Source organism: Panthera uncia, assembly GCF_023721935.1.
Source record: "Panthera uncia isolate 11264 chromosome A1 unlocalized genomic scaffold, Puncia_PCG_1.0 HiC_scaffold_16, whole genome shotgun sequence".
NCBI classification, from domain to species: domain Eukaryota; kingdom Metazoa; phylum Chordata; class Mammalia; order Carnivora; family Felidae; genus Panthera; species Panthera uncia.
Genome location: NW_026057576.1, coordinates 18,462,237 through 18,488,473, shown reverse-complemented (window position 1 = coordinate 18,488,473; position 26,237 = coordinate 18,462,237). Strand labels below are relative to the sequence as shown.

The following is a 26,237-nucleotide window of genomic DNA, read 5'->3' as shown; positions in this document are numbered from 1 at the left end:
TTGCTTTACCAAAGCTTTTCACTGCTAACGTGGACTCTATTACTAATTTGCTCATGATTGTTTTCCATGTATTTTGAATAGTTTTCCCTAACCAAAAAGAAAAACACCTATATTTTCTCTTACTTCTTTTTCTTTTTTTGTTGTTGTTTTAAATTCTAGTTAGTTTACAGTGTAATATTAGTTTCAGGTATACAATGTAGTGATTCAACACTTCCATACATCACCCAGTGCCCATCACAAGTGCACTCTTTAATCCCCGTCACCTACTTAACCCTTCCCCCCAGCCCCCTCACCTCTGGTAACCATCAGTTTGTTCTCTATAGTTAAGAGTCTGCTTCATGGTTTGCCTTTCTCTCACTTTCCCAGTGCTCATTTGTTTCTTAAATTCCACATATGAGTGAAATCGTATATTGGTTTTTCTCTGATTTATTTCACTTAGGATAATATTCTCTAGCTCTATCCATGTTGTTGCAAATGGCAAGATTTCATTCTGTTTGATGGCTGAGTAAAATTCCACTGTGTGTGTGTGTGTGTGTGTGTGTGTGTGTGTGTGTGTGTGTGTGACATCTTCTTTACCCATTCATCAGTTGATGAACACTTGGGCTGTTTCCATAGTTTGGCTATTGTAGAAAATGCTGCTATAAATAGTGGGATGCATATCTCTCTTTGAATTAGTATTTTTGTATTCTTTGGGTAAATACCTAATAGTGCAATTGCTGGGATATTTCTATCTAATAGGACTAGATCTATTTTTCACTTTTTGAGGAATCTCCATACTGTTTTCCAGAAGGGCTGCACCAGTTTGCATTCCCACCAAAGGGTTCCCCTTTCTTTCACATCCTCGCCAACATCTGTTGTTTCTTGTATTGTTGATTCCAGCCGTTCTGACAGGTGTGAGGTGACATCTCATTGTGGTTTTGGTTTGCTTTTCCCTGATGATCAGTGATGTTGAGCATCTTTGTCTGTTGGACATCTGTCTGTCTTCTTTGGGAAAATATCTACTCATGTCCTCTGCCATTTTTTAGTTGGATTATTCATTTTTGGGGTACTGAGTTTTATAAGTTCTTTATATGTTTCAGATACTAACCCTTTATCGGGTATGTTATTTGCAAACATCTTCTCTATTCCATAGCTTTCCTTTAGTTTCAATTGTTTGTTTAACTTTCTAATATATATCTTCATTTTTTACATATAAATTCTTTGGCTTTTTAAATTTTTATTTTCATTTTGTTGTATCATTATATAGGGTCTGACTTCACAACTTTCCCCCAAATTGTTAACTGATTGGCCTAGCAACATTTATTTGATTGAGCCTTTCTTTCCCACTAACTTGTGATATAACTTTCAGCATATGCTAAGTTATTATCCATACTCAGATTTGTTTCTAAACTATTTCTTCTTTTCACTGCTTTATCTATTCTGATGCTAGTATCATAGTCTTTCAATGACTATAATTTATAGAATATATTTTGACATTTGAAAGCCATATGTGCCCCTTCGAATCTCCAACATTCTCCAAACTGCCAAGATGGTCTCATCTTTTTGTCGTTTTGATTGAAACTGACAAAATCCATATATATATTTGGAAAGAATATTTCTAATATAGAACAGTGTTATTTCTCCCCATTTACTCAAGTGATCTTTAACTACCTCAGTAAGGTTTTATAATGTTCTTCACATGCTCTGCAAAACCCTTATAAAGTTTATTCCTAAATTATATATGTGTACACACACACACACTTGCTGTTGTTACTGGAAATGAGATCTGAAAACTAAATGAGAAAAATACTTGCGATACATATTATAGGTAACGCTTTAACTTCAAGAGTCTTATAAAGCGAAAAATAAATGCCATTTTCAGTGGATAAATGAATGAAAGATGAAAGCACATAATTCACAAGAGAAATATGGATGATCAAAACATATGGGAAAAAATTTTCAACCTGAATTATAATTACAGGAATGCAGAGAAGTTTAAAGACCATTTTCTGTACCCAACTGAAATCTCTTTAATCTAAAAAAAAAAGGCAGCTACATCTTGTGAGACCTACAACTTACAGTCTCCTCTTTCCAGAAAATTTATGCAATGCAAAGAATAACCTTGGAATTTGTCCCTTCCTCTGCAACTTTCGCTCAGGCTACTATAGGATCCTGACGGCCAAACCTATAGGTTCTTATTCAACCCACTTCACTTAGCCTTTCCAGTTGATGCTGCCAACCCTGCACCTCCTTCTAGAACTTTCCTCTTTTGGCTTCACTCTCTCTGTATTTTTCCAAAACTTGTCTAAACATCGTTAGGGTCTGTCCCAAGCTCTATTTCCTTCTCACTCTAGTCCCTCTGCCTAGGTATTTTCGACCATCGTTAAGGTGATTATGATAATACCGTGTGTAAACTATGGAGACTCTGACTTGTCCAAGAGCTTCAGTCTTCCACAGCTAGCATCTTCTAAGCATCTCCAGCCGAGGCTCAGAAAGACCTAAACCTCAATGTGTCCCAAATCTAGAGCGTGATACTATGTCCGCTCACCTCCCTCAGCGCGATGCGTGTGCCTATTTGGCTGGTAACAGCCTCATCCACCTGAATTGGAAAACTGGGAGGATCCTTGACCTCCTTCTCTTCCTCAACCGCCACACTCAGGGGTTCACACTTCGGTGTCTATTGTCACCGCACCGCTCTGGCCTGTGCACCTGTCACTTCACACCTGAGCTATTTGTCTCCTGCCTGCAGTCTGGCCACTTACATGCACACCATCCTTACACTGCAGCCAGCCCGGTCTTTCTCCATCACAAATAGCATTTAATTCCCTTTGGTTGAAGGTCACCATACAGGAAAAGCCCAAGCTCTTTAGCATGCCAAGCTCTGTAGGAGCGGGTACCTCCCTGACTCTCCAGCCAGCTGGCACTGTAATGATGATTAGTATTTGGGCTCAGAAAACATGTTTTCTCCCCCCTCTCTTTGGCTCGATGCTACTGAGATGTCGAGGGCAGACTCCATTTTCATTCATCACTGAGATCCTTACCACCTCGCACGGTCTGTGCACATGGAGATTCTCAGCAAGATGCCTGCTGAACTGAATAAAGGTTTATTTTCTGGAATCACCTGGACATGAGGTGAAGTGTATTATTCTAGGAAGAAGACCCCCAAGCCAAGCGAAGGCACGTAAATGCTCACACAGCTGTAAGGGAAGAGGGGTGCTCCAGGAGGCTGCATGCATCCCATCATCAGTGGTAGGAAAGAGGGGTGCTGGGGCAGGAAAGGTGGGTGAGCACAGGCTCAGGTCCCACAATGTTAAACAGGATACTATGTGGAATGGACTGTGAGGAATCCTGTAAGCATTATCCAGAAAAAGTTTAAGTAGAAGAGTCATATAGCAAGATAACTCCGGCAGCTATTTCGAGAATGAAGGGGAAAATACTAGAGAAAAGAAGGACACATAAGAGAATAAGGCAGGGCAGTGAGGCACAGGAAAAAGACAAGTTAGAAATAGCATTTATGAAGCACCTACTATGTGCCAGGTACTCGATATATCACATTTCACTTTTGTCCTCACAGTAAGCCTGTGTGGCAAGTACTATTATCCCCGTTCCTAGGAGGAAGCTGAGGTTCAGAGCACTGTAGTCATTTGTGAAAGGTCACACAGTCAGAAAGTGGCAGTGGCAGCTCGGATCCAAACTCCACGCATTCACTATCTCGCCACACTGCTGAGAGACGACCGGGCCCTAAACCGGTGGCCGAGGGGCTGAAGGAAGAGGAAAACTCCAGAGACGTCTCAGAGGAGAACCCAGCGCGGTGTGCAGCAGGAACGGTCAGCCTGATGCTGGCAGTCCCCACAATAAAGGATGGCTGGGAAGGAAGAGCTCCAAAATTCAAGTGACAACTGATGAATCCGAGAGGCTAGTGGGACTTGTCCAAGGAACAGTCCAGCAGACAATGAGAACGTAGGTGGTGTGGAGCTGCCGGCTGGGGGCAGGTGCCTAAGGAGACAGCACAGAGCAGGTGCAAAGGGCTGGGTCCCTGGGGGCAGAGGAGCCAGGGCTCTGCCAGCTAGGGCCCATGGAGCAGGGCAGGTGACACGGAGTTGCAGGTGAGCGAGGAGAGGGACTGTGATGGATCGCCAACAAAACGTTCTTTCTCATCTACGGCTTTCAAGAGCCACAACACATACCTGCTTCTGGACAACAGAGTTTTTCAAATGCTTTGTCTGTATAATCTTCATACTCCTTAAGCTTCATGTCATCCTCAAAGGTCAAAGTTTCATTTCGCACATCCGTTACCTAAAGCAATTCCACAGTGTTTCATGACAAATAGGCCATATTTTTTGGAAAGAAATACGTTGAAAATTTTTTGTGTGTGTTCTCAGTAACAACATTTACCAAGGCATGTGAGAAGTATTCAACATATGGATATTAAACAAATAAGTTAGTAGCATTTTAAAACTGGAACTATGTTGGAACAAGATAGAAACAGGAATGTTTTTGTTTCTTCTCCTTCTTTCTCAACAGCGACAAGCACCAATCATAGGGCAACTTGATTTTATCCAGACTTCCTGCCTTGAATTCTATCCTCCTGCAGTTCCATTCTATAGAACTCTCAAGGTTATCTCATCCACGCCCTGCTTTAAGTGCACAATGTTCCCAATCAGGTCCCTAAAACTGCTCCTAATACTCCACAAACAATACTAAAATGATCACTCTGTTTTAAGCACATCAAAGCATCGAGTAACAAAGGGTGAAGAACCCTGACAGATAACACTTTTTTTTTACTCTCTTCCTTTATACTAACAGACAGATAACACTTTTTTTTTACTCTCTTCCTTTGGCACCTGGCTTCATAGAAGTGCCGTGGATGTACCACTCCAGCCCTGAAATAGGTCCCCGGATCTGCCCCCTCTGGTCCCCATAGGGCTGGGACGCTAAGACACCTAGTGGTTAAAGAGAAGTGAGTATTAACTATCACCACTCTAAGAAGTCTCTATGTGGCAAAATGCTAATAAAAATCTGAAAGGTAATTGGAGCACAGAGGATTTTTAGGGCAGGGAAACTATTCCGTATGGTACCATAATGATGGATACGTGTCGCTATATGTCTGACAAAACCCACAGAATGTACAAAACCAAGAGTGAACCCTAATGTGAACCAGGGACTTTGGGTGATTATGATGTGCCCATCTAGGTTTATCAGGTATAACAAATGTTCCACCCCGGGGCGGGGAGGGGGGTAGGCTGTGCATGTGTGGAACCAGGAATGGATGGGAAATCTCTGTACCTTCTGTTCATTTTTGCCATGGACCCAAAAACGCTCTAACACATAAAGTCTGTTCAAAACAAAAAAATCTAAAAGAAATTATAGCATTAAAAATTTTTCAGCTAATGAAGAACATGAATGAAAGAAATTAAGTATCAGACGTGATATAGCTCCTATGTGTTTACACGTAACTTTTGGTAATTTAAAGGCAGAGTTAGTGAAGGTGAAATGGAGACACAAATCAGTTGATTCTGATTTTTGTGAACAGGTCTGGTAAAAAGTGGGATTAAAAAAGATGTTGAATACAAGTAATAAAATGAAGTTTGAGTTTATCGCATTCGTGCATTTGTCACTATGTCAATGAGAGCCCAAGTGCATAACTGAGATTTATCCAAAGATCAGCAGAAACTTATCAATAACTAATTAAGACCTAAGAGAAATGTGCACTGTTTCAGGATATCTGCTCAATGTTTTAGGTAAGTATATTAGTTGTTGACTATAATTAAGTCTTCTATTTTAATTTGGCAAGGACAAACAGTTCATATTATGAGAAAATAATTCCTTTACAAGAGAAAAGTAAATTAGATTGGAATAATCCATCTAAGGGAATAATCTCAATGAAAAAAAGAATGGTAAGATAAAAAGCCTTTTGGAAGACTCATTTGAACACCAGAGTTCCTTCTAGGAAGACTTAAGAAAATTCTCCCTATGGCCTATTGAAAAACTTCATTAAATGTGCTATTGAGACACTCATTTTTCTCATACCTATTAATGGAAATAAATACTTAATGGCATACCTCTTCCTCTTGGAGGGTTTTTTCATCAGAAATACATTGGTTTAAACTAATTTCAAATTTCACTCCTCTCTAGAAGCAAGGAAAATACTGTTAGTTTAGCAATCTAATAAAAGTGTTAAAATTACAACTCCTATTTGACATTACAGATACTTAAAACCGTTAGCTGAACATCACAAAATAAGGCAATTCCATAAAATAGTAGGGGGAAAAGTCCTGTAGGCAACCCAGATTGCAAGGTGTGCCCCACCCCCCCCACAGCAAGCTGTTTAATATGACCCACAAGACCAAATGTTTATTACCTTAGCTTTACAGTTCTGTTCTGGAATGTTACTTTCCTTTATGGTCTGAACTCTAATTTGTTTCAAGTCTCTTTCAATATCCTGCAAGTTTAGAGAAAAATTAAAATCTAGCATTTAACATTGATCAAACAATGATAGTTTCACAACCCCTGAATTCACAGCATGGTCTGTTTACATTACTTGACTTCTGGATTGAATCCAATGATCAATTTGAGCATCAAAACATGCCTTTGTAAAGGAAAATTAATAATAATTCACTAAAAACTTGGACACAACATCCATTAACTTGAAATAGCAATACATTGGACGCTGGCATTGCAATGGCAAAAATTCCATAATGTGGCAATGCTTATCACTCTGGTCCAGTACAACTAATCTAATTCAAGAATATAATTTTGGCTACAGGATCCCTCCCTTAAGAGGCTTACGATTGTAACCAGGAAAACAAGTGCACTGCTCACAATAGTAAAAAGGAAGGAGAGGGCTCTAAAAATTGCTGGGCAATTTCAAAGAAGAGAAGATGACTGTGAAAGTAGATGACGAGACTGTCGAAGGAACAGGTGAGAGGTGAACTGTAAGTACTGGGCTTTCTTGGGATGCAGTCCGGGACCCTCTGCCCCTCTCTTCCTCAGTGCAGGGTGTTAGCAGTTGCTATGGATTTAAGGGTCCTTATGCAAGGACCCTGAAGTGTGCACCTCCAGGGATGCTCTTTCCTCCCCTCTGAGCGGCAGGCTCACCTACTTAACTGCCTACTTAGCATCATCTTCACCTTGACGTTCATTCCACACATTCACACAGAGAACCCACCATGTGCCGGACACCGTCCTACACATTGGGTTAGTGCGGTGAATGTGACCAAAGATCCCTGCTGACATGGAACTTCCATTTTACTGCAATAACATAGATACTAAATGAGTTCAATTAGCAACTCGTTGCAGAAAGTGCTATGTGCTATGAAGGAAATCAAACAGGGTGACAGCACAGAAAAAGAGGAGAGGAGGAGGGTAATGCAGGAAAAGCCTGTCCTGGCATGTGATGGAATCCCTGGAACGATGTTGCACCTTGCATATATGAAGGTCTGGGGAAAGCATGTTCCGTGTGTGGAGAGCCCTGAAGCAGGCATGGAGTCCCTCAGATTTTCTCCAACTCAGTATGTCCAGAGTACAACCCCCTGCCACAACCTTGCTCCCCACTCTTCCCCATCTTAGTAAATGATATTTACTTTTAAGCCAGAAACACAGGAGTCTTTTCGTCTTTTCGGTGTGTGTGTGTGTGTGTGTGTGTTTTAATGCTCTCTTCTCTCCGCCATGTTACAGGAGGTCTCTATCATCTCTCCCTTAGAATTCAGTGCTGCCTCATCTGTAGGTACATTGCATACAGCAGGTGTTAGTTTGAATCATTAATCCCTGCTTCCCCTGCAGCCCTGGGAAGGGCACGTTTCTGCCTTGCAATATTACGAACTCTGAAACAGGACTGTGACTTTTGTATCTTACTGATTTTGTGAAGCTGCCTGTCTAGATTTGATTGTGGGGTCTGGTTGTCTCATTTGTACAAGAAGTGTCCTATGGCTTTATTTTCCTTAAAATACAACCATCTTAGACTCCCGAGCCCCATCCCCCCAAGTTGGTTCACGTTAGAGTTCCTGGCATCACGTCGTGGACGGTCCCAAGCAAAACACTCGGGGAGCCTTTCAGTCTTCACCAACATTGGCCCCCCTCACCCACCCTTAACCAAGCCCTCGTGGCACCTTGAAGATAAAGGTGAAAGACCTCCCAGAAAGAAAAAAAAAAACCTTCTTGGGAGCCATTTGATAATTCATCTCTGCCCAGTTCCCTCCTCCCACCAAAAACGTAAGGTTGAAGTAAAGACATTAACCATCAGCTTTCTGACCAAGGTGTCTGAGACACTGATTCGAACACCATCCAGAAAGCTGAACTCTTATACACACACACGAGAGTCCTTCTCACACATGGCTGCACACTAAATCACCCAGCCGGCTTCTGAAAACAGGATGCCTGGGCCCCACCCCAGACCATCTGGGGGTAGAGCCTAGGTGTTGAGTTTTTAAGAACTTCTGCACACAGCTCTCCTGCACAGTGAGGGGTAAGAACTTCCGGCCTAGAGGAGCACCTGGGTGGCTCAGTCAGTTGAGCACTGACTCTTGGTTTTGGCTCAGTTCATGATCTCATGGTTCGTGGGTTAGAGCCCCAAATCGGGGCCTGGAGGCTGCTCCGGATTCTGTGTCTCCATCTCTCTGTGCCCTTCCCCCACACATGCTCCGTCTCTCTCTCTCAAAATTAAATAAACTTAAAAAAAAAAAAAAAAAAGACCGCCCAGGCTAGAGCCACCTCACTGGGAAACACATTATCACCTACTAATAACCATCACCTGTACAGGAGCTTCTTCCTGAGGTGCTTCTTGGGAGACGGGCAGGTCACTTTTCTTCACTAAATAGGTTTTATAACTTATTTTTGAGTCCTCCTAAAAATACAAATTACACACAGTCAACAGGAGTGGTTCTCAGTGAGTTCTGAGGTCCACATTGTGAATCGCGGCCAGTTTTGAGCGGGATCTAGTGAGGAAACGCTCCACTCCCACTGCGCAGGTGCCATCGGCGGGAATGGCTGCACAGCGCTCTCCTTCCCGCTCCTTCCCCCTTCCTCCATCCCCCCACCCGGTGGCCGCCTCAGCATCCCCCACCAACATCTTTCCCCACACGCATCTTTCCTGGTCTTTCTAGAAGAGTCTGCTCTCTGTCTTCCCGGACTCAGGTTTCCCATCACAGACCTGCCTTAAAAACAAGGCAGATGATGACTCAAAACTCCCCACCGTTAACCAAGCCTCTGCTCTAGAAAGAACCATCTCCAACCCTCCCCGCTCCAGCAACCCCAGTCCTGCGTGAACCTCTTTGTGGTTCCTGCAGAATGCCCTCCCCCTCAGCTCTGTCTCTCCAAACTCTGCTCCTCTTCTCAGAGCAGATTAGATCCCACCTCCGTTCTTCCGTGAAAACTCTCACGGGGCGGGGCGCCTGGGTGGCGCAGTCGGTTAAGCGTCCGACTTCAGCCAGGTCACGATCTCGCGGTCCGTGAGTTTGAGCCCCGCGTCAGGCTCTGGGCTGATGGCTCGGAGCCTGGAGCCTGTTTCCGATTCTGTGTCTCCCTCTCTCTCTGCCCCTCCCCCGTTCATGCTCTGTCTCTCTCTGTCCCAAAAATAAATAAAAAACGTTGAAAAAAAAAATTAAAAAAAAAAAAAAAAACTCTCACGGGGCTCATCTACTCCTGTGCACAAGGCTTAACTATATTCAGTCTTACTTGATCACTGCTCATACATGCTGTATCTTTCCAACTCTTTTGAGGAGAAGTACGTATGTTAGAAGAGTAGAAGTTTCAGAATCGGATATTTAGTCTGCCTGGTAATATCTAAGTGACTTTGCATGAGTTATTTAACTTCTCTATTATGGGAAGTAAAATGAGATAAAGTGTGTGAAGACTAGTTCAGAAGTCCGTACGTATAACTGAATTGTACCACATGCTCACTTCATTTGTATTAATTCATCTATATGCACTCGGGGGTGGGGAAGAGGGGAAAAAGAAACCAAGTCCAGTAGTGTGGCCAGTTCCGCTCATGAGCACGAGCCGGGGGCCAGCTGTATCCTCAGCTGGCCTCAGAACCTCAGGCCTCTCACAGGAGTAGCACTCCAGGGCAGTGAGGGTGGTTCACTGGTTAAACATCCGTGTGTTTTTCATGCGACATGGTCTACAAACACAGGCTAGCTATCTCATCTGGAGCTCTACTGAAAAAGCAGTGATCTGAGAGATGGAAGATCTGAGAGATGGATCTCTCTCTCTCAGAGATCTGAGAGATCCAAAGTGGCGCCTTTAAGAGATTTTCAAGAATCATCTTGACTGCACTCAAATGTGGCCCGATACAGGCTTTCAAACCTCACCCCTGCATATGAGGCTATTCAAGCATTGCTGAATTCAATAAGTGCCCATCTTTTTTCCTATCTTATGGGCCTGGACTAACCTTCTGCTTCTGACCTAGTTCTGGTGTAAAGTCAATCAGTATTGACTAATTCACGAGGCAGACAACGAACAGGTATTTTTAAGGATGGCCGTTCCTAACAGAATCTCAGATACCCTCGCCATCGTGTGTAGTCTCAAGTAAACCATATTAAAAGTTTCAGTTAGATCTGTTAGCTTTCCCATTAAAAGGTTGCATGATAATATTTTCTAATTGCCATGAGGAGAACGCTGCTTTTGAAACCCTGCTCACTTTAGGTAGATCGAAATCAGTAGTACCATATTTCCTTCGGGAGAAAAATGTATTCACCTCTAGTTCACTCCCCATCTTCTTTCTAATTTCCTTCATGTCATTGTGGTACTGTTGGCGTATTTCCTCTAGCTGCTTCCAATATTCCTGGAAAGCAATCCCAATTCAAAAGGTTGAAATGTTGGTGAACAATTGAACAAAGTAATCTCTTATACAGCCTACGATTTAAAGAATGTGTGACAAACAGTAAGAATCAGAAAACCCATTGTTCCTAAAGATGATAATCTATGTCTTAGCTGTGGTACTTCCCTCCCTGTGACTTCGATGGGGTGGCTTGGGGTGATCTCACTTTTATATATAACCCTAACTGTGCTCATGACATACAATTACTTCATATATCCACTTTTATGGGTTGAGTTTTACCCCCCTAGAAAAGCTATTTTGGGTCCTAACCTCCAGTACCTCAGAATGTGACCTTATTTGGAAATAGTGTCACTGCGGATATAGCTGGTTAAGCGAAGATGTGGTCATACTGGAGTAGAGCGGATCCCTAACCCAACATGGGGCGGGGGGATGGGCTTTTAAGAAGAAAGCCACGTGAAGGCAGAGACACTGAGAGAGAATGCCATGTGTTGACGGCAGAGAATGAGTCATGCGGCTGCAAGCCAAGGAATGTCAAAGATTGCTGACAAGCCACCAGAAGTGGGCAAGAAGCAAAGGATTCCCCTACAGCTTTCAGAGGGAGCATGGCCCTGCCGCCATCTTGACTGTGGACTTCCAGCTTCCGGAACTGGGAGACAATACATGTCTGTTGTGTTACACCATCCAGTTTGTTGTACTTTGTGAAGGCAGCCCCAGAAAGCGAATACATATTTCAAAAATGTTAATGATGGGTGGTTACTTTATCAATCCAAGGTAAAAAGCCTTATGAAGTTCACCACATCACATTCTCCAAGGAGGTGAAATATGTATCTCGGTAACCCCTCGAACTCCCAGCATGGAGGTTCACACGAGTGTGTCCAACAAGTACTGGGCAAGGGAGCTCCGCCTTTCAGGTGTACTGTTGGAACACTAAAAGTAATATACAGAACAGCACAAAAGACAATGGCAAGTACATTGGGAGCCCGGGAATTAGATTGCTTCTAACCTGTTCCTTCATTTTGTTTCTCCTGATCTGCAGCTCCTGGAATCTAGACTCTTCTCCATTACTTCTTAGCTCTTGTCTCTGTTTGTGATTTGGCTCAGCAGAAGATGGACGAAGACCCTATCAATCGAATGAAATAATTTTATTTATTAAAAAAGTTTTTTTTAACATTTATTTATTTTTGAGACAGAGAGAGACAGAGCATGAATGGGGGAGGGTCAGAGAGAGAGGGAAACACAGAATCTGAAACAGGCTCCAGGCTCTGAGCTGTCAGCACGGAGCCTGACGCGGGGCTCAAACTCACGGACCGTGATATCATGACCTGAGCTGAAGTCGGACGCTTAACCGACTGAGCCACCCAGGTGCCCCTTAAATGAAATAATTTTAAAGCATATTTGCATCTTAGAAACATCTTCTCATTTGACCTTTTTCTTTAAACAAGAATTATATTGTGAATAAAACTCACTATTTGGGATGAGCAGAATTTTCTTAATTTAAATATGAAATACTTAAAAAGTAAAGAAATTTAATAAAGCCACTTATGTTGTTATCCTAAGCAATCAATATTTTATGCTACCATGTGAGACACCCAGATTCATTTTCTGAACTAGTAAACTATGATTGCGAAATTAAAGTTCTGTAAAAGTTGAGCCATCACTGGAGCATCAGGTTAGGTAGGGGAACAGAACTAGAGCTTTTGAGTAGTTCAAAGTAAGAGTAATAGAAATAGAATGCATATCCAGCCTCCACCCAGGAACTCTGACACTAAAGAATAAAGGTTAAACTTTAAAAAGCTAACTTTCATTTCAAATAAAATACAATAGTCACTTTTTAAAAGATGTGTAGTATTCTAATAAAATAGAATCAAAGAATTGTAGCACTGAAAGGGACCTCAAAGCTCATCTACTCCCAAACTGTCACTTATAAAAAGGAAACTGAGGCTCAGAGAGGTTGTATGACCTGCCTAAGGTCACACAGCAAGGGACAGAGCCAGGAAAGAAACCAGGCCACCCAAACTCTGATTCAAGCCTATTCCCATTATTCTTCTTTAGCTATTAAGGGGCACCTGGTTGGCTCAGTCAGTTGAGAGTCCAACTCTTGATTTCAGCTCAGGTCATGATCCCAGGGTCGTGGGATCAAGCCCCACATAGGGCTCCATGCTGAGCATGGCGCCTGTGTAAGATCCTCTTTCTCTCTCCCTCTGCCCCTCTCCCCTGCTCACTCTCTCTCTCTCTCTCTCTCTCTCTCTCTCTCTAAAGTAAAAACAAGAAAAGACAAATAAAAATTGGAGAAGGTGGAGAGTAGTCTTGATCTTCTATGCAGAATGCACTTGGACATAAGGACCCATGAATATCTGTGAACAGGAAGTTCCTGATTGCCTCTGACGATCGGTATTTTACTTACCAACTGCTTTTCCACTTTCAGCTTATACTGTTGAGCTTCAAATCTCCTCTGAAGGTATTCAGCAGGCCTTAGAAAATAAAAATGTTCAGCTTGAGTAGAAACTTTTACTAGTCTTAGGCACCAATTTGAGGAGTGGATTTTCAATTCAGGAATGCGATTCACAGTTCACCTGTGGCTTAAAGTTCTGAGTTCAAGAACTGGTTCAGAGTTACAGAATGCATTCTGTGGACTCAGGAAGAAAAGGAAGCAAAGAGAACTGTACCAATTGGGGATACAGGAGAGGATAAAACAGAAACATATTCTGATGCAGTGACTTTTCTTCAGGACAGGATCAGTCCATCCATGGTCTACAATATGTTGGAGGGAAAAAGAAAAATCCATACCATGATATTCTCACGCTTTGGGCAGGCATCTGACTGATGGCCTTGCACCCCTGATTTGACTGCCAGTTGCCTGTCCATTTCCTGCACTACACTCTGAGCTCCACGACGCCATGGTTGTGTGCCATTCCTGTACCTCTAGAGGCTCTTCATGCTGGCGCACAAATGAAAGATCCCAGGAAAATACATGCTGAATTTTCAGTATGTCTTTTTAATATGTCTCAAATGATAATCTGATTACAATTCAATTGTTATTGATTAATATTAATAATTTCTTTGGAAAATAACATACATACATGTTCATGGTTCCATGAAAAAGAAGACAAGCTACATCAGATTTGAGATGAAAAAGAGCAAAAGAAACTCTGACTTGAATATTCAAGATGAAGAGTTTGGAAGTGCCTCTTAGTTTATTTGTTTTAGGAAAATTTGGAAGGGCTTCAGAATAAATGTTGATATATCAAGATACTTTCAGAGGACCAAAGCTTAACTAAGATTCTGACATTACCATTGACCTGGTGATGGACTGTGGCTTTCTTCCTGTTTATAATTCTCCTCCACTCCAGAATCTTTTGGAGGAACACAGTGGTAACTTGGTTCATGAGTTCTCTTCCGCAACACGTCAAGTTGAGCATAATAATAATCATAATGACCACAGAGTGCAGGAAGTTTGGGCCTTTCTACCATTTTTATCTGAAGGATCAAAAAGAAGAGGAAAGATTTTGAAGACACATAATTAAAATCTCTAATAATTGACAGTTTGATGGTGACCATAGCTAGGACAAGGCACTGAAGGTATGTTTTTGTTTTTTTGCTCTAGACTGGTTTTCAGAGGTAAATAATCTTAGAATCCCCAAATCCTGGAAATGGAAAATACTTGAGAAGTCTAAGTACTATAGCACAGTAGTTTATCATTTTATTAAGGTGTGAATAGGAATCTTGCATACTTCATGATTGGTCTACTAAAAATACTTAGCTAGTGAGTATGCCTAGTCAACCCAAGATCTGAAACTAAACTCAGAATTATTACTTTATATTTTTATAAACTTATTTACATCTTGCTGTACTTTATGGGAGAACAAATGGTATTGTGCCACCCACAAATTTGGGGATTCGCAACATTTTTAGGTTCTGATAAATTGACTAAATACAAAATGTCATCATGACTTGAAGGAAAGAAAATGCTGAATCATTCAATCCTTCTTCCCAAGTAAACACAAGGAAAGTCATGTAACAGCTGCCACAGGCATATTATCACCCCAAGCTACATCTCACCACCCTTCCCAAACAAAACAGAATGGTAGGAGAACCAGAAACAAGTGTTTGTCTTGGAGTTAAGTAAAGGCCACTGAGCTATAAGACAAGAAAAAGGCCAAATTAACACATGAAAACCAGTCAGGACCCTGTTGCTGAACAGCAAACTAGGGTCAATTTAATGTTAACCAGGACAATTCTGCCCACTGAACAGATGATAACAAAAGAGTAAAAGAAGTTCAAACCATTGGAAAGGACTAGAACTGGTAGCTGGAAATATAAATACCCAAACAAATGGTTTTAACTGAAATTTCCTCACTGTGAAGAAGTAACACACTATCTCCTCTGTTCTTCTTAATGCTCTGTGGTTCATATATATGGTAATTGAACCACATCGAATTGTAGATATTGGACAATTTTTAACTTACAAAAAATGGCAACTTCATATGGTTTTATTTAGATATTAAAATAAGTGTATAAAATCTGGTTTATTAGTCTAAACATAAATTATGTATTCATTTTAAAAATCTTTTAAAGTATGACTTACATTTCTTAGTTTTGCAATTTTACCTATATATAACCCCAAACAAGGTCCTACTAATGACTTGTTGAAAAGTGTGCAGAAATAGAGACAAGTATTAAAGAAAATTAACAGCTTCTTTAGGGTTTTGTCTAAAACCCCAAATGGTAATGAGAACACCACAGGTGGTCCCTGTGGAGACCCACTCATTCCATTGCATTAGCAGAAATCTTCAATGGATTGATTAGAAAAACATCAACTTGTTCTCCTAACTTAATCCATCCTTGAATCTTTTAGATGTTTTCTCTCTCCTAGGAGTCTGCTACAGAGTATTCTAAATCACAACATACTTTTAAATTTCTGTTTTTAAGTTTATTTGTTTATTTTTGTAGTAATCTCCACACCCAACGTGGGGCTTGAACTCATTACTCTGAGATCAAGAGTCACGTGTTTTTCCGATTGAGACAGCCAGATGCCCCGACTTTTAAATTTCTTTAATAAAGTTAAACCACGGTCTATCAAATGAAGAACAATAATAAATAGTTTCAAAATCTATCTATAAACCACACATTTTCTAAAATGTCTATATAGCAAGTAAACCTGAGTAAACATATTTCCAAATGGTCCTCTAATTATACCATAAGCCTTCTTTAAAAATACAATTCTTCAACTAAAAGACAATAGCCATTTAATCATATATATACCAGAAGCATTTCACTAGCATCAACTAAGAGATTCAATGTTCTGCTAATGTGGATTCAGATAAATAAGCATAAAGAATCTCTAGGAAAAAAATCACTGATTATATAATAAAAGTTTCTCAATTATACATAACACGTTAGAATTAAGAGAACGAAATGCATATGTCTGGGACTCCTGGGTGGCTCAGTTGGTAATGCATCTGACTCTTGATCTCAGGTCAGGTCTTGATCTCAGGGTCATGAGTTCAAGCCCTGCACTGGGCTCCACGCAGGCATGGAGCCTACTTTAAAAAAAAAAAAAAGCATAATGTTTTCTGCAGTTATGCTACTCACTTGTTTTATATAGAAAAATGTTATTTCTTTAAATAAATTAAAGATTTTTGAGTTGTAAAAGGAAAACTAAAACTAGTACATAGACTACTTATAAGAAATTACAGCATTGTTTTTAAAAATATAATAACTAGAAGTTATCTAATGAGATACCACTTGAATGCTCATCACAGAATGATTTTACTGAAAGTACAAAATAAGGAGACTCCAAAGTAATGAGCTTGTACTTCACTAACATGTGCAAGTAGATCCATAGAACACGCTACCTGCTAACAAACTAGAGAAAGGGTTTAGTACAACTTACGGCTATGGGCTTCTGGGCTCCAGCTGGTGGTCTCCATTCATTTCTATGTAATATTTCCTTCCTTTTAACAGGCACTGATATCCTTGATCTTGGTAGGCACTTTCCCTGGAATCTCGCTTTCTGTATTTTAGAATCTTATTTAACCAAAATAAAACAACTTCAATTTCTTTAAAATGTTCGCATTTTAGTATCGATGCTTGTGAGAGTATAAACATAAGGGACATATCGTAACACAGTAAGCTCACTTTAGCCAGAGATATTTAGACCCAGTGGGAGAAGTGCTGATGGAAAACCGCCATGCATTTAAAAAAATGCTTATTTATTTTGAGAGAGAGACACAGAAAGGGAGAGAGGATCCCAACCAAGCAGGCTCCATGCTGTCAGTGCAGAGCCCGACGCGGGGCTCGATCCCACGAACTGTGAGATCACGACCTGAGCCCAGATTAAGAGTTGGACGCTTAAGTGACTGAGCCACCCAGGTGCCCCACACCATGCTTTTTCTTTGAACAGAGAAAACCGTTCTATCCAGGGTTCCTTCACATATTTCTAGTAATATATAACACTACTTTTAAAAAATTAGGGATTAATGCTAACATTTACAGAGACAGCATGCATCAGATATGTACAAGTAATAACCAGATATGTACAATAATCAGACATGTACAAGTAATTACATATAGTCATCACAGCTTGGGTTATAGGCCACATCACTCATGCCACATTGTTGTTTTCAGTGTATGAGCAGGTTTCTAACATGTCTGTGTTTGTCACCATCAGGCTTTTTTCCTGTTTTCCTTTCTTTCTTATATTAGAAATGTGGACAGCATGCTTTTTCTCACCCTCCACTTATCCACTTTTGAAATGTCCTCAATCTAGGCCCACACATAACTACACCAGACCAAATTACACATGGCAGAGGGACTCATTCACTCTTCTTCCCTTGACAACTTTCCTCAAGTTCAGTTTCTCTATCACAGTAGATAGATTTCCCTGACTCCTTGGGGAGATTTTCTCCTCCTCTTCACCCTTTCAGTTCAGACATTTGGTTATGACTAAGTCTATGCTGCTCTTATTCCACAACATCAATGACATTGGTAATTTTGTCTTCTTTAATGACTCTCTCTCTCTCTCACACACACACACATACACACACACACACGCACAGAGCACATCATCAGCTGACTCCTGAAACCACCACTAAAATTGTTTTTCTATTGATCATGACCATAAAGTATTACCTGCTTCCTTCAGGGGTCATATAATAAAGATCACACTATTACCAATTATGTCTGAGGTACTAACTTCAGCTCTAAGGGGCCTTTGCAAGAGAATTCCGAATCGCCAGTCTATCCTCTCTGGTTTTAAAAAATAAGCTTCATCTCATTGTCCCAGGCCTGTCTGTGAACCTTCTCTTACTGTCTCTTTCCTATGCAAAAGTTAGGTTAGGATTCTATTTCTTTTTTTTTTTTTTAATTTTTTTAAACTTATTTATTTATTTTGAGAGAGAGAGAGAGAGAATATGCTGGGGAGGGGCAGAAAGGAGGAGAGACAGAATCTCAAGCAGGCTTTACACCATCAGCATACAGCCCAGTGTGGGGTTTGAACTCACAAACTGTGAGATCATGACGTAAGCCAAGGTCAAGAATCAGACGCTTAACTGACTGCACCTCCCAGGCACCCCAGGATTCTACTTCTTCAAGTGTCTCTTTATTCGTAAATCCACTGCTTCTTGAAGTTTCCTAACTAATGAGAAGAGAGGACATAAGTTATCCAGATCATGCGTCGGCTAGATATACAGGCACCACCATTAGTCACCATTCAACAAGATGATTTTTCTCCTGCTTCCACTACTCATATTCTTTAAACATCCATATTCGGTGCATTTGGTGGAATTTCCATCCTAATGTTGCCAGCCATATATCCCAACTCACTGTGTGAGATGCACATGAGACAGGTGTTTTGATCACACGGTCAAATCGCTCTTACCTTGGATCCCCTTCCCTGGAGGTTGAGAAGCCAATGATCTTGCTTTATGAGTGATGCTGTGATCGAATTCCTCGTGCATGACCTAAGATGAAACACATGTGTCAAGGACTTGCTAACCAAAATCTCTGTCAAAATCCACACAGAATCACCTCAGAGCTCACCTCAGGAGTCAAGTATCTGGCAATAAGATTCTCTAAAAATGGCCTTTTCAAAATGGAATTAATAGATGGCCGATCTCGGGGAGAGACTTCGAAGAGCTGAGATATCAAGGCCTGCAGGTCATGGGAAAACCTCGGGGATATTGGGGCAAAATGTGCTTGACAAATCTTCAGAACCAGCTGGTGTAAGTTGTTACCCTCAAACTGGAAGGACAAGGAATAATGATCCTAAGTCAGAGAAGAATTCAGTACTTGCATGTAAAGTAATAATAAGAAACAAAACAGAGTTTCCAGCAGGTGCTCACCACCTGTGCCCCCATCGGCGGGCACGCTGCAGGGACACACTCTCACACTTGGGGTGGGGCCCTCTGCCTGTCGCCCTCAGATTCCTGCACTCCAGAACTGGGGGTGCTAGAACTGACCGCCCTTCCCTTTTCCGGCTGAGGGACCCTTGTGAAAGCAGTCCCTTTGCCTTTGCCCAATCCGGACTTTTTAAATAAACAAAGTGGAATTTGAATCTCAAAAAAAAAAAAAAAATGCAAAAACAAAAAACAATGTTTTAAAGCTTCATTTGGAAGCACCATAGTCCACCCTAAATTGCTGTCATCAACTAATACTTCATGAGTAGGTATTATAGGTAGTTACCCAATGTGATGTCATGTTACGTAAAACAAGGTTTTTTTAGTTTTAATTTTTCCTTATTATCAAAATAATATGTATTCATTCTAAAAAACGAGAAGGTATAGGAAGCTACAAAGAGGGCAAGTACATATGATTTTCCCGGCCAGCGGTATATTTCCTTCTAGTCTTTTTCAAAATAATGTTTATTGGGGTGCCTGCCTGGCTCAGTGCAGGGTTATGAGTTCAAGCCCCATGTTGGGCATAGAGCTTACGTTAAAAAAAAAAAAAAGAAAGAAAGAAAAAGTAAAATAATGTTTACAGAGTTGAGGTCATAATAACATGAAATTTTACACCTTGCTTTCTAAATTAATATGACATAAACATTTCCTCAAAAATTCCTCATGAACCAGAAAACCTTCCATTTTGTGAAGTCATTGGTTATTTACACATAATAATAATGCTCAGCAGCCTGGGGTGGCTGTAAAGATGCCGTTTTGATCAGGCCCTTACTAGCTGTGTGGCCATTGACAATAATAGTAATAATTAATAATAACAGTAATAACAGCAGAAAAGAGTTAACACAGCAGGTTAAGGACTGCTCTCCTTAGAAGAACCTGCTAACTATATTGCACCTTGGCTGGCATCTGGGAACTCACATTGCAGGAGAGTTCCCACCACTCTCTAAATATTCAGAGTGGCTTTCTTTGCCTATACCACTTGTGCAAATAATATGGTTTACGCTGATCACCTGCCTTCTTCCTGGGACTCTGGAAGCTTAGTATATGCCAAATATAGGGTGCCTACATGACCAGTGCCACATAAAAACCTTGGGCACTGGGTCTCTAAAGAGCTTCTCTGGTTGCTAACATGTCACATGTGCTGTCACAACATGTTGCTGGAGAAATTAGCGTATCCTGTGTGACTCCATTGGGAGAGGCTCTTAGAAGCTTGTGCTTGGTTTCCTATAGACTTCACCCCATGCACCTTTCCCCTTTGCTGATTATATTCGCACATAATGTATTTATTTTTATTTTTTTAACAATTAACTTTTTACGTTGATTGATTTTGAGAGAGAGAGCACATGCGCAGGTGAGCAGGGGAGGGGCAGAGAGAGGGAGAGGGAGAATCCCAAGCCGACTGCACACTGCCAGCACAGAGCCCCATGTGGGGCTCAGACTCACAAACCGTGAGATCATGACCGGAGCTGAAATCAAGAGTCGGACACTTAATCAAATGAGCCACCCAGGTGTCCCTCACATGATTTATTTTTAATGAAAATATTCTATGTATACTATTCTCTAAATTGGATATTTAAGTTGGATATCTTTCCATGTCAGTATATATAGGTCGACCATTCGTCTTAATATCTTGTCCATATAATTTTTAACAATCTAATAACTCCAAACATTAACCTTGTTCCTCTCAAAAGTTAATTTCACTTACACAGTTTCAATAATTCAAGATTAATTTGACAATTAATATACTTACCGGATGCTTGAGTGTGCAAAGCTCATATAAGACACAGCCAAGAGACCAAATATCCCTGGGGAAGACAAGAGTTCACATGCCAAGAAATATCCATAATTCCGAATTAAAGCCTTTATCCTTACAGTGCTTTGTATTTGTGTATCTTTACAATTTTATAGGTTGACCAGTTTTTTTTTTTTTTTACAAATGCGTTCAGATACGTCATCTATTCTTAGTCCTAAGAGATAAAATTAAAACAATATGTAGTTTGTCAGAATCCCAGCAGAGAAAAGATACACAAACTCTGCTACAATCTGAGGGCTCAGGGTTTACTTCAGCTTCATGTGCTCAAAGAAAATGTGTGTATGTTTGGGATTTTGAACAATTCAGAGGAAGAAGGCAGGACTCAAACACAGATTTGTTTTGATTCAAAGGGGAAAATCGGGTTGATTTACAAAGGTATATTCTACTCCAGCCTATTGACAGAACCAAAGTTCTACTAAGTAAGGACATAGCAGTTGGCACTCCATAAACTGAAAAATGTGCTAACGATACATGACTGGAGACTTGCTCTTTAGTACTTATATATGACCGGTTTAATAAGGAGCTACTTTATAGAACAAAAAGCATCATTAAATCTAAAAAAACTGAAGAAAACATAATGAGAAGTGAAAAAAAAGTGAAAACAAGGATTCAGTACAGTGAGGAAAAGGGTTCCCCTGCTTCGCAATACTTCCTCTGTGTGCAGCAGGAGCCGAGAAAGACATCCCAAAGGCTTGAGGAAATGAAGGGTGATGATTATAGAACAGGTAGGAAACAACTTCCAGCTGTTTCCTAGCATTTTTCTAAGAGTTTCTAGAAACTCACTGGCCCCACTTCCTACGATCACACAGAATTTTGTCTTCACTGGGTCATCTGTAGGTCCCCTCCCCTGTCCCAGAGCGCCCCCTATAGCCAGGGTGGTCCAACAGGGAATGCAGCCACCGGGCCGGATGGGTACATGTACAAGTCTTACACCACCCTGTTGGTGGTGCGGACTATGGTGAACCAGGGACTGGTTTTCTGAGCTCAAGCGGGGTACCCAGCTGATTTTTGCTAAGATTTCCAATTATCAGAAACACCAAATCAGTTTACTTAAATGTTGATTCAAATTCTTAAAAAGCAGTACAAGGAAACAAAACAATGCTGCTGACCCAGGGCTCTTCTCTGGACAGTCTGCCCTCCCACCCAGGTTGCACCAGCTGCCTTGCTGCTTAACTTGAGGCCAAACCCCCTCTTGGTATTAGAGGCTATTAAAAAAAAAAAAAAAAGCCTGTTTTTCTATGCAGAGAAATGTTTACTATTCTTTTTTAGAAATCTCTGCCATCTGGGCTTTGCCCTCCACTTATCTCTTGCAAAGTCAAACAGCCAAACATCTCTTGGGGATTTTCCTAAACAAATGGAAAATTAACTCCCAGAAGGAACTCAGTCTTCCTGATAAGCCAACAAGTTCATCTGGCAGCCAGCTTTGAAAAGTGGATTTTTTTTTCCCCTTCTTACATAGAAGTAAAAACTACCTCATGTTCACCTTTTCCTACTGCGTATATCAATATTACTCCTGAACAGTGGGCTTAGTATCGTATTCATAAAACTAGCTGGGTTTTAAAGCTGGAAGATACCTTAACAATTACCTGGCCCACACTCTCTGTTCCTGCTAGGGGAACTGAGGCCCACAGAGGTTAACCAACTTGGTCGAGTTGGTGACGGGGCTCTGCCACCAGACCTCCCTGCCTTCTATCTGACCCATCCACAACACTTTCCCGTATTTGGCTAAATAGCGTTTAGAAGGTATGAAGAGCAAATAGAAAGATGGACATCACAGTGACTGCGATTTTCAATATTCCTTTTATCACCTGTATTTTTAAATGAAGTGGTCAAGATAGTCACTGGGGTCCCCATTTCACACATGAAGAAAATGCAATTACATAAGTACCATAAGAAAAAGAGAACCTGCCAGCGTCAGTACTGAGACTTTCAAACCAATAGTCGATAACTCACGTTTTATTGTTGTAGGGTTTATTCTGACAGATCTCTGGGGACAGGTAGTAAGGTGTTCCAATACAAGTTCTAGCAAGTTCCATGGAACTAGCAAATCATATTAAATAATAAAACAACACAGTTTATTACTGGAGTAAGAAAAGGCTTAAGACACAGACATGCAAGAAAAAAAGTATAAAAATGGATAACACAAAATTTGATGAATGCACATACTGAAATAAAGCAAACATACTGCATACTAATAACAAGAATAATAAAGTTAGTTGATTTTTTTTAAAGTTAGTTGATTTTTAAGTTTATAATTTACCTCCCCAAAATCAACACATAAAACAAATTTATGGCTCAAAGACTCCACAAAGAAGTACAATTGTTATATTATAAAACTCTTAGATGCAGAAAGAATTCTCCCTTTCCAATTACCAAAGTAATGCAATCTCACGGCTTAAAATTTGGAAAACACGAAAGTGAATAAAGAAGAAAAAAATTACCCAGAATCTCACTACCCCAAAACAGCTATTATTTAAAATTTGGATATATTTCCTTCTCATCTTTTTTCCAGGCAATTTTTCATATGACTGTGATCACGGAGTATTTAAAATTCAGAATTCCATTTTTTGCCTTCATATGACAAAGTTTGTTCCCATGTCATCAAGAAGTCTTCAAAATCATAAATATAAATGGCTACATAATATTCAGGTCCACGCTTATGCCGTGTTTTATAAAATTTACCTATTTCCCAATTATAAGGCATTTAAATTATTCCAAATTTCAAACTATTCCCTGAGAACAAATTCCCAGGAATAGAATGATTAAAAATCTCTTGATACTTATTACCACTAAATTGTCTTCCAAAGCAGTTGCATCGATACATTCCCCGGAGCATGTGTGAATTTGCCTGTTTCACTAAATGCACTAGCTTTGTGCGTATTCAGTCACATCTCCTGTGATAAGCTTATCTCACACTACACAATACTGCCACCATCATTGTATTATACCGAGATTTATCTTGGAAATTTTACTCTCAGACCAAGTATCATCTGAATGACTTAAGGCATTTATAGAAATAGTTATCTCAAATTATCTGGAAACCAAGCTTTTAATATCTTAATTCATGATACCTAAAAATACATATTTTGGCTGTTAGGAATAGAAAGAAAAAGGATTTTTAAAAGCACTTACTTGTTCAGAACTCTTGCTATCCCGAAGTCCCCGAGCTTTGCAACCATTCCATTCTTGCTAAGAAAGATGTTCTATAAATAGAGAGAATGCTATGTTGTGGGAGATATTTCAAGAAAACAACAAGATCGGTTTCTGTCTTGATCTTCTCTCTGAACTCCTACCTGTGCTTTTATGTCCCTGTGTAAGATCTTCCTGTCGTGAATATATTTTAGTCCTAGAGAAATCTGTACAAACCAACTCAGAATCTGTAGAGGGAACATTAAACAAAACCGGTCAGTGGTCTGGTGGTCATTGAAATGTCTTCAAGATAATGTACAAAAAGAGAGAAATGACACATTTGTGTGTCCGAACTTATATGAATGAAACTACTGGAAATACCATCTTCTCACATTATTCTCTTTTTATAGCTAGAAAAATGGAGGTTGCAAAAGGCAATTTGAATGCACTGGTATCAAAGTACAGAAAAAGTACAGAAAAAGATAAGTAGAAGCAGGGGAGAGAGGGAGGCAGTTCATGATTTTCTTTTTTCTTAACGCTGGTCTGCTAACTGCACTAGGACAGTAGATAGGCAGCATTTCCTGATAACCCTGGTGCCATGAGGGTTTCCTTTTCAGTGGAAAGAGGGTGCCCAGGGCAGAGAGGGAAAGCAGAAGAGGCAGAGAATCTATGAGGTTGTTAACAATTTTAATGAATTATCAATATGTATCTAATATAAAAACAACAAATATCTTACTTTTAAAACTTAATCTCCTTTCTTAGTCTTGATTTTATTTTCTTTTAGCTGGCCATGAGCCTCTTTTTAAAAATGTGTTCTAGGCCTGTAAAGATTTCCTTAAACTATTCTAAAATTTCATTGGTTCTTTGGATGCCAGGTTACACAGAAAAAGAAAAACAAAAGGAAAAAAGCTATACTCCAGATGCTAAGATTGTTATAATTTTCATTCTTTTCCAACAGAGGGAAATGTAACTCAAAATTTTGTAGAGAAAAGTATTTTTATTAAATGAAGCAACATAATACCTGGATAGGAAGAAAGGAGGGTTTCTACAAATATGGAATTTAATATAAAATGTAAATGAACATAGGAAGAATGCGTGATTAAATTTGCAAACTTTATAGAGATCCTGATTCCTGAATCATCTGTCTATTCAAACTATTCTATTGTGTGCCGTAGAAAATGATATAGGCATGAGGCTCTTACATGGTAGAACAGAACAAAGAAACAAATGGCCGAAAGAAAGATGGCAGGCCATTCCTGTGCACGGCTCCAGGCAGTGGCCTGACTTATCCATCACACAGGCCCGATTCAGAATCCCTTCTACACACACATACTTGCTGTCTCCTTCATGAGTACAGCTCCCAGGAGGGTTCCAGAGGAAGCTCCGAGTATGGAAGAAAAATGTGTTTGTGCAAAGAGGGAATGGGAATTGAGGCCATTATTCTTCACCTTTTCTCTCCTCTTTCTTCATAATCAATGAAACTAAATAGCCAATTGCCACGAAGGCCTTCCATGCTCCCTAGCAAAGTGGGATAGCTATTTTAAAACAGCATACTAAATGGTAAAAGGAAGAAGAGTAAAGCTATAAATATGTCACATTTGAAATGGCTGAGGAACATCCACATTCACATTTTTTTAGCCAGGAAGATTTATCTCAAGGGCATCCTACATGAGATTGTCCAAAAATACACTATCGTTTCTCAAAGTTCACTCTCAAAAAGAGATTCAATTTCAGTTCAATTGCAAACATGTTCTGGACTAAATCTATCAAGAATATTGATACACTGTTTTATGATTTAAATTTTCTCTACCAGCAATCATGCTGTATATAAATATGGTCTATTACTTACAGCACTATAAATCTAATTGCCCCTCATACAAATCAAAAGGCAAAATGGAGGTGTTTTTACCTGATCTTCGCTAAATAACACTCCCCGTTGTCTATGGATCCTTTTCATGAGATCCCCTCCGTCACAATACTCCATCACAATAAACAGCCTATTGTTCTCTGTAAGAAAAGGCATCATTCATTACCTTTCATGTTCCCGAAGATGGAGAATATAACAGAAAAATGCAGTATGCAACTGTTAAAAACTCTGGCTGTAGAATCATGATGGACTGGGTTCTCATCCCACTTCACCACT

General features: G+C 40.2%; 1 protein-coding gene across 1 annotated transcript in view; it reads right to left on the bottom strand.

Moving 5' to 3' along the window:
- NEK5 (NIMA related kinase 5) overlaps positions 1-26,237 on the bottom strand; it is a 59,680-nt gene that overhangs the window by 16,917 nt on the left and 16,526 nt on the right. The window contains exons 4-19 of the mRNA XM_049646868.1: positions 26,004-26,101; positions 24,259-24,342; positions 24,098-24,168; positions 22,919-23,005; positions 20,903-20,957; positions 18,797-18,997; positions 18,636-18,717; positions 16,650-16,783; positions 14,049-14,233; positions 13,161-13,227; positions 11,760-11,876; positions 10,673-10,759; positions 8,729-8,821; positions 6,341-6,421; positions 6,042-6,110; positions 4,167-4,275 (exon numbers count right to left, since the gene is read on the bottom strand). Coding sequence (XP_049502825.1) covers positions 4,167-4,275; positions 6,042-6,110; positions 6,341-6,421; positions 8,729-8,821; positions 10,673-10,759; positions 11,760-11,876; positions 13,161-13,227; positions 14,049-14,233; positions 16,650-16,783; positions 18,636-18,717; positions 18,797-18,997; positions 20,903-20,957; positions 22,919-23,005; positions 24,098-24,168; positions 24,259-24,342; positions 26,004-26,101 — 1,620 coding nt within the window. The remainder of the gene's footprint in view (positions 1-4,166; positions 4,276-6,041; positions 6,111-6,340; positions 6,422-8,728; positions 8,822-10,672; positions 10,760-11,759; positions 11,877-13,160; positions 13,228-14,048; positions 14,234-16,649; positions 16,784-18,635; positions 18,718-18,796; positions 18,998-20,902; positions 20,958-22,918; positions 23,006-24,097; positions 24,169-24,258; positions 24,343-26,003; positions 26,102-26,237) is intronic.